Genomic DNA, 15,624 nt, shown 5'->3' on the forward strand with positions numbered 1-15,624 from the left:
AGTTAAGATACTATCTAAGCTTAAAACACAAATTTGGCTGAGTGAAGGGTCACACTATGTCTAACAGTTATTAACCATTTTCTGACCATTTGGGCAGTTTAAATAATCTAACCATTTCTTTCCTGCATCAAACTGACTCTTCCAGGCAATGCCAACATCATATTTATGGCTGTAACACTAGTATGCTGCCTGACTTTTGTCAGCTTGATACAAATCACAGTTACCAAGGAAGAGAGAACCTCAACTTAGGAATAGTATACATCAAATTGCCCTGTGGGCATTTCCTAGGTCATTTTCTTGATTCATATGGGAGGGCCCAGCCCACTATGGGCAGTATCTCTCCTACAGAGGCAACACAAGATTTTATAAGAAAGCAGGCTGAGTAAACCATGGGAAACAGGCCAGTAAAGAATATCCCTTCATGATCTTTGCTGAAGTTCCTGCCACCAGGTTTCTGCCTGGAGATCCTGGCTGACTCCCCTCAATAATGTACTAAAACATATATGCCAAATGAGCCTTTTTTTTTCTCAAGGTGTTTTTGGTCAGTTATTTATCACAGCAACAGAAATCTAACTAGGACATTTAGCAAGCAGCTAATGGTCTAGGTTGCATAAGTTTTCAGGAAGGGTTGGCTGATTCCAATCTTAGGGCATCAAACAATTTCACAGACAGAAAATTTGGGAGGTATTCAAACCTTATGAAAACTCCATTTATGTTCAATCAAGTATACAGAAAAGTAGAAATCTCTCCAGGGGCACTTAGGTCCTATTATATTAACAGTGTACACTTCATGAGATGGTACCCAACATAAAGGTTCAATAAGTGAATATATATGTGGCCTGATTGTATGTGGCGGTATATAGCCCCAAGAATTCTAGTTTGAATGACTACTTCATATGTCAAGAATATAAACAAGAAAAGATCTAATACAGAAATCCTAGGCCAGAAAGAAGAGGCCAAAACACTGAATCAAAAAAAAAAAAAAAAAGCAATGACTGCAGTCAGAAAAACTGCTTCATTTGGAAACAAATGAAGCTGGTAATAGCCAATAGTTTCTTCTTTTGTAAATAAGGAAAAAAAAACTTAAAACAGGGTCTTTCTCTACGTATCCCTTGCTGCCCTGAAACTCACTATGTATACCAGAATATCCTCAAACTCCAAGATCTGCCTGCCTCTGAGCCCAAATGCAATGATCAAAGTTATGAGTTATAATAAATGGGTACTTAAAATTTTCTAATTTTTTAAGATTATACTGTAATTACATTGTTTCTTCTGCCTTTCCTCTCTCCAACCATTACTTTATTTGCTAATTCCAGAAGTATTATTTGATTCGTGTATAAATAAAGAATAAAGAAATTGTTCATGATGCACAGAGTGAACCAAGGAAATAAAAGTCACAGATTTACTCAGAAAGAATAGTTAATGTAGCATTTAAACATGTTTAAACACAGGATGTCACTGCATCTGTGATGATGATATTTAACAGAAGAAAAGAACATGGAGACTACTCTCAATAGCAAAATGGTTTAGATAGTACTCCATGGAGCAAGGTCTGTCACATAGGCCTGAAGGAGATGAGGACAGAGAGTACCAAGTATTCTGAAAAAGTAACACCCAGTAGCGGCTCCCAGAGTCCTGCAGAGGAAACTGGGTACTTACTTTCTTACAATGCTCTGATGCTTTCTCTTCATACTCTTCTAGTTTTGCCTGATCGATGCAAACATCTAAAATTATAGTAAAAAAAATTAAATTGAAGTTATACAAAATAAATTACTATATACATCTGTGTGTGGAATACTAGATATGATGAATTATTCAAATTTATTTGCCATAATGTACCTCATGAAATTTTTTAATAAAACCAATATGTAAACAAGTTTAAGGAAAAAAATCATGTAGCAAGAAAACAGTAAAACAAAATATCAGTTCTATTTCCTAAATGCAACTTACAATCTTGCTATACTGCACCATTCAGCTAATTATTTTATTTAAAATATGACATCATGGCTTGTAAATTTATGGCACTTTAGGCCATATTCCATTATAAAAGATTAAAACAATTACAACTCATGCAACTCTAAATTCTTGCCATTTAAATGAGAAGATTGGCTACCTATACAGCTCTAAATATGCACCTTTCAGGTTTCTGATGACTGCAGTATCCTTTTATTCTCACTATAAAAACCCTGATGCCTCTAAGGAATTTTAACTTTCAATCTATAAAGAAAACAAAAGATTTGTTTCTAAATGCCACTGTCTCGAGTTCCTTGATGACAGAAAACATTCCACCCACCTTGCCGAAGTCACAGTTACAAAGAGGTGGTGTAATTGCCTTTTCAGATCACCGATTATCTTTTATTGAGGTTATACCAAAATTGAGTAAATGCTGCTACTTAAGTAGATAAACTGTGGAATAAAGTAAGTGAAGCTTTGGAACTTTAAGATTTTTCTCTGAGGATGTACTGTGAGTAGGGATCTTTGTTGTCTGTGCTGAGTATGTATCAGTCAGCACTAGACATTAGAATAACTTTAGTTTGCTGAGCCTTGCACATCTTCACAATGTTGGCATATCTCTGTACACAATACTAAAAGAATCATAGAGGTTAGTATCTCCACTAATCTTGACAGAGAGAAACATTTAGTATTCAGAAGTTGTCAAGCTAACAGGTAAACACAGGCATTCAAAATTCAAATTCTGACTAAAAAGTACTAAATATCTATTTGCTACAATTTCTGAAAGCCATTTTCTCTGCATGTATATTTTATTTTATCTTTCAGTGGAACTGGAAGGATGACTCTGGAGTTAGGAGCGCTAGCAGAAAACGATTGGGATGAGAGTGAATGTGAGTGTGAGTGTGATTCAAACAGGTTCTTGTAACTCAAGTTCCAAGAGCTCCATTGCCTCTTTCTTTCCTCTGCAAGCTTCAGGTAAGCATGAGATTCACAAATATGGACTTGGGCAAAACACCTACACACATGAAATAAAATTAAATCTAAACATGTGGACGAGACACTTTAACATAGAGTAAGAGGTTCATATGTCAGAAAGAAGGCTGAAGAGATGGCATAGTGTCTACAAGTGCTTGCTGTACAAGTATGTAACAACAGGTGGGATCCCAGACACACATAAAAACATTCCATACACGCACATAATCCCAACATGGAGAACAGAGACAAAGGGGATTACTGGGGCGTGGCTGTCAACCTAGCCACCAAATGAAAGCTGGAGATTCCAACCTACCTGCACTTACCCACATGCACACCAGTGCATACACCACACATTCATTCACAAACATAAACACCACACAAATACAGAAAAGCTAAAAAAAAAAACTGGAAGAAACAAGATTGCTTATAATTCAAATGAAGCAAGTGTTCTCAATATGCTTTGAAATGCACACATCTCATTGTGCAACAGAATATTAAAAGGGCATTCATAGAAATAAATAATAAATATTAGGATGTCAAAAACTTCTCAAATGTCTTGGTTCAACCTACCAAAAGAAAAAGATACAATGCCAATATTGTGGTAACTGAGTCAACTGTTTTACAAACCACTGTTTGGAATCATCAGTTCTAGATAAGAAAACACAAAAAAATCAAGAAAAGCTTTGTATGCTGTAGATATGTGACATAGCTTTGACATTTAAGACATCATGAAAGAAACAAGAGCCCTCAGAGGATCTCCAACCAAATGAAGGAAACCAATACCTTAGAGCCAACCCATGAGTATAAACTCAAGATAGTTCTACACAAATAGCAGAAATACTCACCTAGAAACTGACTCAAGTCCAAATCTAGTCTTTTTCTGTATGAGAAGTCTGGATCTATTCCATCTCTATGCAATACAATCTGTGACACACACTCATCAATTAGTTTGAAGTACTGTTGTCTAAAACCAAAGAGCAAATAAACAGTTACTTCAAGAGTATAACTTTACATCAAACAATATACTTGATGGATATCTGACTTCAAGTGAAAATTTTACTCAGTCTCATTTTAACAGTAGGTGTAGCATAGCATGAGAAACTCCTCTAATGAGGCCATGACATATTTTTAATGTATCAGGAAATGTACTATTCATTGAGCATGATTTTCCTATGAATCAGACATTTAATTCATTTGCACTAAAAAAAAAGATAATATGAAGATGAGATAGGTCCTTAGAGCCATTCTCAGAGTATACCAGAAATTCATAAATGCAAATCAAACCACCAATAAACTTTTCTAAAAATTTCTATTGGAGCTTCATATAACCATTTTATAGAAATTCAAAATTGATATTCTAAATAATATTACACTAAATTAATATATCTTATATGAAAGACTAAAACTTTAATATAATAATGTACAAATGGTAAAGTTTAACTAAAAGTTTGAAAAAGGGATGTATTGTCAATATAACTCATTCCATGTACATTCCTGACAACTTAGCAACATCTTCTAACTTAAGGCAATGTGAAGAAAATGCAATAGAAAAAAAAATTGTGGGTAAAGGCAATTCAAGCAGCAGGGTGGTTTATAATGAGGAACCCACATCACTCGTCACTTTTGAATTGATTTCCGTTCTCAGTGATTTATAGAGAGGTTTTGACTTTTCTTCTCCAAACCATATTCTTCAAATGTGATGACCCTTCTAGCCATATCAGCTTTTCTCTCAATGAGCCATGCATGGGTACCACTATCTTTGTGCAAGTTAACTTATGCTTAAGGCATCAATTATAATGGTGAATAAAACCGCTTCAGCTGAACATGAGGAAAGAACATTTAAAAATGCTAACAATGGCCCTGAATTCATGGTGACTGAAGCAGCATTTACCAGAGACTGAGAGAGCCATGCATGTCATAACCAAAAAAAAAAAAAAGGGATAAACATACTTTATACAGAGTCTCATTTGCCTTTTACATAAATTTAGAGTAGAAACACAACACAGTAATTAAAAGGGTACACTGATATTTTTAAATGTAATCAATTAGTAGGTTTATGTAGCATTTACCAAAGCTTAATTAATTATGAAGTCTCTTTTAAATGAAGTACCAGAAAACAGTACGTTAAAACAGGTTGCTGGTCAAGTTTAGACTATTCACAGGAACTACGGTGTCAACATCAGTTTGATGCTTGGAGAACAACACAAGGAAGATGTCATGTTTCGTTTTCCCTTCTCTTCTGTGTTGTTTAGTAGAGCAAACGATCCTGCGTTAAACCCTCCAATATCACCCAGCGGTTTTGCTACCTAAATAAGGCTTTCGCGTAAATCTTATAGGAATTTAGTACAAAAAGACCAACTCCCCCAACCATGTATGAATAAAATTTCTGCAAAACTAAAATGATAATAAATGACTTTATATCTGAAGACCTCACAAACTACTAATAAAAGTGGAAAGTGAGATCACGGTCATTTACTAAGTATACAATGTGTGTCAAGAATTCAACTCCCATGGATATCAATCATCCATGGCAAAAGAAGGTCTTTGATTTTCTAAAGAGAAATGCAAAAGTGGTGGGGGTGAAATGGAAGGAGAGGATGGGGGAGAAACTGTAGACAAGATGATAAAACCAAAAAATAAAAGAAATAAATAAAATCTTCATTTTGAGATGCTAAAAAAAATTCAACACAGTCTTATTCACATAACCAAACATAATCTTTATAGTAGAGTCAACAGGCTACTTATTGAGAACCACATTTGGGTACTCACGTTTACTTAGAATCACATTATGTTCTATGTGAGGCAAACAAAACAACTTGTCAAGCTCAGACAACCAAGACATAATCAACTTTATAAAAAAGCAACCTATCAATAGCATTCCTGGTGATTAAGAAATGACCACAAAACATTATACATTGTATATTAAGTAGTAAGCTGGCAATGGTTTTAACTTTTTTCTTTTATTTTTTGAGATTATAATTATGTCCAACATACTCCCTGTTTATTCTTTCAAATACATGACATATACATATATTTCTAAATATAACTTGATCAATATGAATGTTACCCATATTGATCCCATGGATCAATAAAACATTTTCCTACTTAAGGTTCAAGGATCACTATAGAAGAGGGGCAGAAAGATTCTAAGAGCCAGATATCAGGGAGTGTGCTATGAGATGTGTCTCCTAATAACATAAGAAGATACACTCAAAGTTTAAACAACATGGCTGCCTAAACTTGCTGAATAAGGACAATAAGACATGGTTTCAACTTCCATTCAAAGGAAAGGATACAACCAAGAAATTCTAGAGTTGAAAAATTAACAGCAATGGCATTATATCTACATCACCCTAAATATATGACCAAAGAAAACAGTCTACAGATCATTATGAACGAAAAAAAAAACTTGCTTATCTCAAAAAAAAATATTAGATGAATTTCACAACTAATAGTTTTATCAGTTAAACATCAGAACACAGCTTCCCCTTACCTTATAAAATGGTCATTTCGAATGAGCAGAAGGTGCTGAAGAATAGAAACAAAATATCCCTCTGCTCTAGTGTTCTTAACTGTGCCCCACACCAGGTCATAAACATCAGCTGCTTCAGTGCACTGGTTAAGGACCATAAGAAATTATTGAAACCCAACACCAAACAGCTAATAATCCCCAGTATCTTCTGTATGCAAGTTTGGAAAAGTGGTATGCAAACAACTGTTAGAGACTATTGTATTAAAAAAGCTATTAAGGAACTGAGGGTAGAGATTGGCAAGTATGGCAATTTGACCTGAAACTTTTTTACCCCTCACAATCAACTGTACCCACTGCAGAAGACAGTGGGAACAAAGCCAGCAGCTGTTTAGGAAAACATATTAAGTTCTAAGAATGCCATGAACAATGGGTACAGATGTGGGGATAGTGTGCACCAATGAGAAGCCACAGTAAAATATAGGATTCTAGAAGATCCACCAATTTACATGAGGCCTCATCCATCATGGAGAAAGGGGCATTTAATGGGTTGAGGCTATCTCAAATCCGATACAACAAAGGAGAAAGACACCATACATATAAAACAACAGATTGTACATATATCTAACAATCTGGTCTAAGTTAACCATTTTACTAATTGAAGCATCGCTTTTCATATATGTACTGACAAAAAAAATTTAGCGAATAAAATAGGGACACATTCTTAATACATAAAGGTTTGATTTCATTTCATTTCTGTGGAATGACCTTAATGTTTTATGGGATATGGTACATGATTTTAGATGTAAAAGTAATTTTACATATTTTTTGACAAGGACTGAGAGCAAAAGGATATTCAAGTTCAGCTCTAATATCTTCAAGGCGATGGGAGAACTCCATGAAGTCTTCCTCTTTGTGCTCATCAAAAACTTTCAGTTGTATGTCTAGGCCATCATTCTTCACACATTTTAAGTTCTATAGATATTAGATAAAGATTATGATCGGTTAGATTCTCAGTATGAGTAATCAAGAACCTGAACAATAAAACAACCATTCGAATGTGACCTGCAGAATTCAAATACTTAAAGTGTTAAATAATACTCAAGCCTTATCATCTACATTTCAAAACTAGATTTTTATACTCAAGTCTTTTCCTGCAGATGAATTATTCTTGAGAGCAATTTATCTAAATTTCCCCCACTCGAGTACACTTCTAATTTAAATATTAATGAGGAGACTACAGGGCACTTACTGGCAATATCTCTTTCAATCCACAACGCATAAATTCATTTCTGATGTGAAGCCTGAAGTCCAAATCATCAGGAGATGTAACAAGGGCATTTATGAGCTGCATACAAGCTACCTACAACAGACCACACAGCGAAACTTACAGCCGTTGCCAACATTTAAAACAAAAAGAAGCAGGAAAGGAAAAAAAAACGAGCTTTATTCCAATTATTAAACATTTTCTCTTACAGGAAAGCCTAATAAGATAATTCGTAAGTAAAATATTATATGTATAGACATAGTTTCTATAAAATTATGTATTACTTATTTGGAGACCGATGTGAAGAAAACAAATTATCTCTTCATGAAAACTTCATGTATGACTAAAAGTCTTGTCCAACACCATTCTATGACATACTATACAAACAGAAAATAACCAGAATGAAAATTATAAACATCTATTACCATGTGAATAAGAAAAAAATAGAATAGTTCAACAATTTTTCCATTCCTCAAAAGAACCAAAATTCCCCCAAACCTTGAAATCAAACGGTCCTAAATGGAATGGTGAGTCTGCTGCAAAACATAAAAATAAAAAAACTTTGTAATGGGCATTGTCTAAGTAAGTATAAGAACTTAATTTGTCAAGCAATCACTCTTAAACTTTTAAGAAAATTCCAACTTACTGTATATTGTACTTACTAACATAGAATAAATTATATAGCTTGCTAAACACCAGAACATGTTAGAGAAGTTGGGTAGTCAATTTTTTCACTTCAACTAAGTATGACTTTTAAATGTGCAAGGCTTTTCTCTGTTTAGGCCACCAACCAGCTCCCATGACATAGCAACTTAGTTTTGAATGCTTGGTCTGGCTTAGGTACTTTTTTCTATTTTACCTCAACATGTTTTCACCTGTTTCTCTTCATCTACCTTTCGCCACAGGGCATATTATCATTTTTCTATATATCTTACTTTCACTCCTTCTCTATGTCTGGCTGGCATATGTCTGGCTTCTTGCCCAAGGCATGTCTCTCATTCTCTCCTCCTTCTTCTCTTGTTCTTCTTTCTCTTCCTGAGGCTAGAGTTCTTCTCCTATTTGTTCTCTCTGCCTGTCAGCCCCACCTATCCTTTCTCCTGCCTAAGTATTGGCCGGGCAACTTTTCATTAGACCAATCAAGGGCCTTAGGCAGGCAAGGTGAAACAGATACAGCATATCTTCACATAATTAAACAAGCATCCTTATATTGTTAAACAAATGTAATATAAACAAGAGTAACACACCTTTACACAGTTAAGGTAATATTCTGTAGCATAAACAAATGTAATACACCTTTGCCTAATTAAAATAATATTCTACAACATTTATATTCTTAATTTTTAATCCCTAGATTAAAGTCTCCTTTTCATCTTTACAAATCCTTATTTTAAAACGGAAAAGTATTTCTCACTAGAAAAGCAATGTTTTTGTTGTTGTTGTTGGTGGTGGTGGTGGTGGTGGTGGTGGTAGTGATACTGTTTTTTTCTATGTCTACATTTTACTCCAAATCTAGCAAGAACTACTGAACTATTTATTGAAAAGAAGAGATAAAACAAACAAAAACCTTTAATATACTAATTCTATGTATAGACATACAAAAATAGCTTTAGTGGATTTTTCTCATCTAGACAGACAGTATTTATGCCAAGAGCCAAAGACCCCTAACAAAATCCATAATAGCAGACACAAGAGGAACTCCTTTGGAGTGGCCAGAGCTATCAAGGGGCTGCTAAAGCATGCAGTGACAGTAAGTTTAAAAAAAAAAAAAAGGCCATGAATTTGAAAGAGAACAGAGAGTGGTACATGGGAGAATTTGAAAAGAAAAACGATATATGCTATAATTATAATCTCAAGAATAAAAGAGAGAGCGAGAAGGGAAAGAGTTTCTCTCTGGAGAAGTAAAGTATTCTTTTTTGTTGTTGATAATGTTATTTTTCTACGTTTACATTCTATCCCAAGAATAGCAAGGACTATTGGACTACAGATCAATATGTTTAACCTCATGCTGTTGCCTAAATTGTCTTTTCTCCATCCTTAAGGCAAGGCTTATGTGAATTTAAAATACTGGTTTTGGATTAAGACACCAACAGGGGTCTCAGCTCCTGCTGGTTGAAATACATGGTAGTAACTCTTATATTTGATATATAAACACTAAATCTGACCAGCAAGACTCTACTGTCAAAACTTAAGATTGTTTAGAAATGGGAAATATAGCGGAAAACAGAGATAAAAAGAAAAAGAAACACGTTTTAAAAACTAGAAAACATAAAACAGTCAACCTTTCTAGTACATAGTCACTCAGCTGGAACCAGTCCATGTCAAAGCGTCAGGTTTAAAAGGTTTTCTTTTCACTCCCTTACCACTCCCTGCTTGGTACCCACAACACTTTTCTTGTCAGCAATACCATGCAATTTTCAAAACCCTGAAAAAGGGGGGGAGGTGGAGAGAAGATACCGGAGAAAGAGGATGTTTTCCTCTGATTTTTCTATACTTGTCTATATTCAAAGACGCTCAGTCAATCTCAGTCACTAAAGTTTTACAAAAATAAAAACTAGTAGCAAAACTAAACAAAATTAGTAAAAAAATAATGTCAAAGCAGAACACTGATATAGCAGATAATGGTATGAAATAAAAGAACAGGAAGACAAGGAATGACTGAAATTATTTCTGGAACATATTCACAGTGATAACTTTTCAGAAAAGGAAAGGAGAAAAAATTCTGTTAAATCTATAAAAAATTTTCCCCATTTCTAATAATTTGACATATTCAGGGCTTCCAAGTACACTTAATTAAGCTAAACCATCTGTAAATATAGAGCTGCATGAAAGCACATGGATCTGTGTTATAAAGTATCAAATCTATAACCAAAGGAAAAGACCAAAGAGCTCCTAGAATTCTGAGCTAGTGGCCACACAAGACACTGAACTGGAACACCACGTAAATACATAGTAGGCTACCTGGTAACATGTGAGTACTGGTCCAGAATCTATACTGTGTTGCTTTGAATGACAATGGCCCTCAGAGAGTCATATTCTGGAATACTGATCCCAGTTGATAGAACTACTTGGGAAAGACTATGAAATATGGCTTTGTTGGAGAAAGTATGGCCTTGTGAGGAGAGATGTGTCACTGAATGTGGGCTTTCGGGTTTCACAAATCTCCCTCTCTCTCACCCTGCTGCCTACAGATGAGGATGTCAAGTTCTCAACTACTGCTTCAATGCCTTGTCTGCTTGTATCATATTCCCTGCCATGATGGTCATAAACAACCTCCTGAAACTGTAAGCAAACCCCCACGAATTTTTTTTTTTCTAACATTACTTTGGACATGATAAATCCACCAGACACTGTTCTGGGTGTTAGATTTAGTTGTGTCAAGTAAAGGGTGGGACTTGTTCATGCACTACTGTATTAGTCAGGGTTGGTGTTGCTGTGATGAAATACCATCATCATAAGCAAGTTGGAGAAAGAAAGGATTTACTTAGCTTTCATATCCGGAGTCACAGTCCACTGAGGGAAGCCAAGACAAGCACCTGCAGGCAGGAAATGACGCAGAGGCCACAGAGGAGTGCTATGTGCTGACATGCTTAGCTTGTTCTCTTGTAAAACCCAGGACCATCAGACTAAGGGTGGCACCATCCCCAAAGGGCAGGGCCCTCCTCTATCAAATATTAATCTAAAACTGCCCAATAGGCCTGTCTACAGACTGAACTTATAGAGGCCTTTTCTCAATTGAGATTCCCACTTTACAGATAACTCTACCTTGTGTCAAGATGACATAAAACTAGACAAAACAATTCCCATATTCCTAGTGTTTGAGAGACAGGAGACATAAAGAAATTATGACTTTGAGGGCCAACCTGAGCAGCAAAAGCCCCTCTGAAGGGGTAGGGGGAACAATCCTATGAAGAAAAGTTAAGACTACTCCAAGGTTTATGGCCTATGCAATCCAAGCAGTAAAATAATTATGTACTCGGATAGAAAAGACCACAAGTTCAACAAGGAAGTTCAGGATTTCTAATATCCCAAATCCTTAATGCTGAAAAGTGAACTTAAGGTCTCCAACATTGTAGACAACTGCTAACCCACTGAGCCTCTCTTGTAAGCTTTTCTTTCATTTATTTTCTTTATATTGATTGATTGACTGATGAATGATTGGTTGACATTTTGAGGTTGACATTTTGCCGTGGAAGGCCTTCAGCTTGTGATCTTATCATTTTCCTGCCTCAAATTCCCAAATATCTAGAACCATAGGTCTATACCACCAAACCCAGTTAGCTTCAGAACTCTAGAGTTGGAAACATCTATTATTATCAGAATCAAAACTAAGTAAAAAATGAAGAAAATGAATACAGGCATTACTACTAAAAAAATTCTGTACAATAGTACTCTAAAACCAATATCTCAAATAAAATCAATTGAATGATATAGAGAAAGATGGTATTTTGCGGAATTATTTCCAATTGTAGGTATGGAAATCAAAAGTAAACGGGCTCAAGAGAAGTACAAGAAAAGGGATAGGAAGGATTGCAGAGTCCTAGAAAAATGAAAGTATGATGAACTTTGTCAAAACGAAGCTATAGCACAACACAAACTATTTCTACAAAAGGACAGAGTGGCTGACTGCTCAACTGCCTAACACCTTCATCTCCTGGACACTATAATCAAGCAGTAAGTTGCTGTGGGAGAAACATCTTGTACCCTGTAAAGATTACTTGTATTTTAATAAAACACAGACTGACCTATTATTGATTCTTACATCTTAAATTTGCCCATTATTCTTGTCTATGTTAGCCATGTGGCATGGTACCTTTATCAGTGAGGCATTCTCATCTTGTTTCCTCCGTGGCTGGGTCATGACTGCATACTGAGCATTCCTCTTCCCAGAATTCTCCAGTTCTTATCACCCTGCATCTAATTCCTACCTGGTCGTCCCATCTATACTTCCTGCCTGGCTACTGGCCAATCAGTGTTTTATTAAATTAAATTATATTAAAACAATACAACTGACAAATCTTTAAAGGGTATAAGATCATTGTCCCACAGCAGTAAGTAAAGCATACAATTGAAACTGACTCTAAAATATTCTCTTCTTAGCTCCAAATGCATCATTATACATGAGACATACTGCTCTTTGACCTTAGTGTAAGCATTCCTACATAAGAACATTTATCTTTAATTGTTACTGAGCAAATTCAATTCTGAAGTTTCAAAAGGCAAATATTATAAGCTCACTTGATTATTCTCTTCTCAAGAGAGAATTCAGAAGTTCTAATTTCATTAACAAATCTACCTTTACCAACAAATTACTACCTGGAGGACTTGGTGGAGAAGTCATTTCCATTTTCAGAATAAGCACAGTTGATTTATATTTTTTGGTCAACAGCAGCATAAGGACACATGACCAGGAAGTGAGACACACAGAACTTACAATGGCAGGACAAACACCACTACTGTCAGGAACCAAAAGTAAAGGCATAAATAGATAGAACAAACAAATACAACACATGAGACAAGTAAAACAAAAATAGTTACTATATAGGATAAAATTCATCAAAAACCAATCTCAAGAACAGAACAGATGATAAAGGAAAATTGTAAGAATTAGAAAGAGGTTGGCAGGACAGTGGGCCTGGATTATTCCTTATACAAAGAGGATTCCTGACCTTGAATTTGAGGGAAGGGATTCAAACTCAGCTACTTAACACCTAAATTCTTTCTGGTGTAAACTTCACTACTATCTCTCATTCTGCTCAGCATACAACATGAGAAAAATGAACAATCTATGTATGTTTAACCTTTGTCTTATGATCTTTTGTGCACAAATATGCTTAAGCATAAAATTCAACCAAGGTACAGTAACAGGTGATATACATGGCCATCCATAAAGCATGTCCAGTTTTTCAAAGGTCACCAAAGCAGAGATAACTATGCTAAAAGAACTTAGAATGCAATCTAATGAGCAAAAACAAGAGTTGACTTCTGAAAGGTCAGCTTGGAGTCAAAATGTTGTTTCTGGATATATGTAGATGTTAAATAAACCTGGGGCTAGACCACACTGTAAAAAGAGTGTGCTTCAGGCCCTCGACCCAGAGTGAAAACAAGTACAGAAAAATAATCAAATGAAAATGCAACTGGATCTATGAATTCTCACAATCTGGGCCTGGAAGATACAGTTTCAAGGACTTTTCATCTTTTCTAGCCTCAGCAGAAACCATTCATCTCTCTGTGTACAATCAAATTCCACATATGTCAATATGAGATGAGAAAATGATGCTTATATAAAAAGTATATAAAAAGAAATTTTAGAAATTTTTTAAACAGTATATAAGCATTAATTCAAAAAAGAACTGAACAGACTACATAATGTGGATAAACACAGAAACAGTATTCTGTATCAGATTAAAGCTCTATAATCTCATTTATACTCCCACTTGAATACTCAATACATGAGAGACATGGTAAGAGAACAAGTGACAACCTCAAACTTGCATATGCCCGACACACAGAGGTAGACAAATGAACTGCAGTAGTCAAGGGCTAGAATTTACATGAGCACCAAGATGAAGCACAAGCTTACAATTTTTGAAATATTTTTTAGAGACATTCATACTTCCCTTGGGGTGTTATTAATTTCTTCCATATCCTCCAATGCATTTTGAGGAAACTGCTAGTAATATAATTTTTATATCAAATGGTAGATAGCTGTAAATAATAGAGTAGAAGCTTCTTAAGGGCAGGAATGTATGTGCTTCACTTACCCAGGTCTAAGAGCAGCAGTCCCCTTTGAGGCAATAGTGAAGAATCCTGAACTAATATTCCTTACTAGCATTCAGAAAGGTGCATGTTAGGAATGCTCCAAACACTGGCTATAGTAGATATCTTAACATGTTCAGATTCTAGAAGTACTCCACATACTAATGTAAGTTCATATTAAAATGATATTTTAATGTTAAAGCCTGTTACTGTAAAGACAGATCGTTATATTTTATACTCTACTTGACTCATACTTATACATTAATCTTATTGAGGCAAACAGCTAGAAGCAGCAGTCAAAAACAGAGACTAGTTAGGAAAAACTGCATCCTGAGATTCCTCAACTACAGGCCTAAAAATACACTCTCTCATATCCTTCTTCATTTGTTCTTTGTTGTGGAATATTATTGTAACTAGACAGAGAGGTGTTACATTTGTTATGCTACAGAATATACCTTTAACTGTGTAAAGGTTGTTACTTTTGTTTGTACTGCATTGGTTTTGGGATGTTAAGGATGTGTGTTTAATTATGTAAAGATGTGTTGCATCCTTTCCTCTTGCCTGCCTAAGGCACCTTGCCAGCCTGAGGCACCTAACTGGGGCAATAAAAACTGAAAGATCAATAGCTAGGCAGTAGAGGGGAAGGAAATCTGGTCTCCAGACAGATGCTCCAAGCAGACAGAGAAGCAGGCATGTGAAAGATTGCTATCTCCACACAGTCCTTTCCACTTAAGATCTCAACTGAGAGATCATCTTAAGAAGAATGAAGCTTTCCAAGATGTCCCAGATACATCATTACAATTAAATGTTCCGTGGAAGGCAAGCATTTGATGGCACATTATAGGTAACGGGAAAAATGCTGAAATATCTATGGGAACACTACTAGAAGCACTTTACAACAGAACACAAACAACCAAGATGGTATGGCTTAGTTCTGATCTAAGCTGAAGTGACCAATGATATCACATCAGCTATGGACAGCACTCTGGTCAGCTTCAACTCTCTAGCTGGCTTAGTACATAAGACTGGACTCCCTAAGATATGGCTTGTTTTTCAAACACCTTCTGCAAATAGCCCTAAACATATACACAGTATGAGATTCACAGAATGGGAAATCGGGCTGACAGAGCTTATACTGGGTCGACTGCTATTAAATCTTTCATGGGCTAGGCTCAGTGAATAAAGTACTTTCCCTACAAACAAG

General features: G+C 35.5%; 1 protein-coding gene across 5 annotated transcripts in view; it reads right to left on the minus strand.

The window, feature by feature from the left end:
- The window catches only part of Diaph3 (diaphanous related formin 3), a 452,383-nt gene that overhangs the window by 294,769 nt on the left and 141,990 nt on the right, over positions 1–15,624 (minus strand). For all 5 annotated transcript variants that reach the window (XM_087912260.1, XM_087912261.1, XM_087912259.1 and 2 more), the window contains 5 exons: positions 7,650–7,760; positions 7,254–7,372; positions 6,422–6,538; positions 3,774–3,892; positions 1,660–1,724 (listed from right to left, as the gene is read on the minus strand). In XM_087912260.1, coding sequence (XP_087768386.1) covers positions 1,660–1,724; positions 3,774–3,892; positions 6,422–6,538; positions 7,254–7,372; positions 7,650–7,760 — 531 coding nt within the window. The remainder of the gene's footprint in view (positions 1–1,659; positions 1,725–3,773; positions 3,893–6,421; positions 6,539–7,253; positions 7,373–7,649; positions 7,761–15,624) is intronic.

Source organism: Myodes glareolus, chromosome 12 (genome assembly GCF_982192425.1).
Source record: "Myodes glareolus chromosome 12, mMyoGla1.1, whole genome shotgun sequence".
NCBI lineage: Eukaryota > Metazoa > Chordata > Mammalia > Rodentia > Cricetidae > Myodes > Myodes glareolus.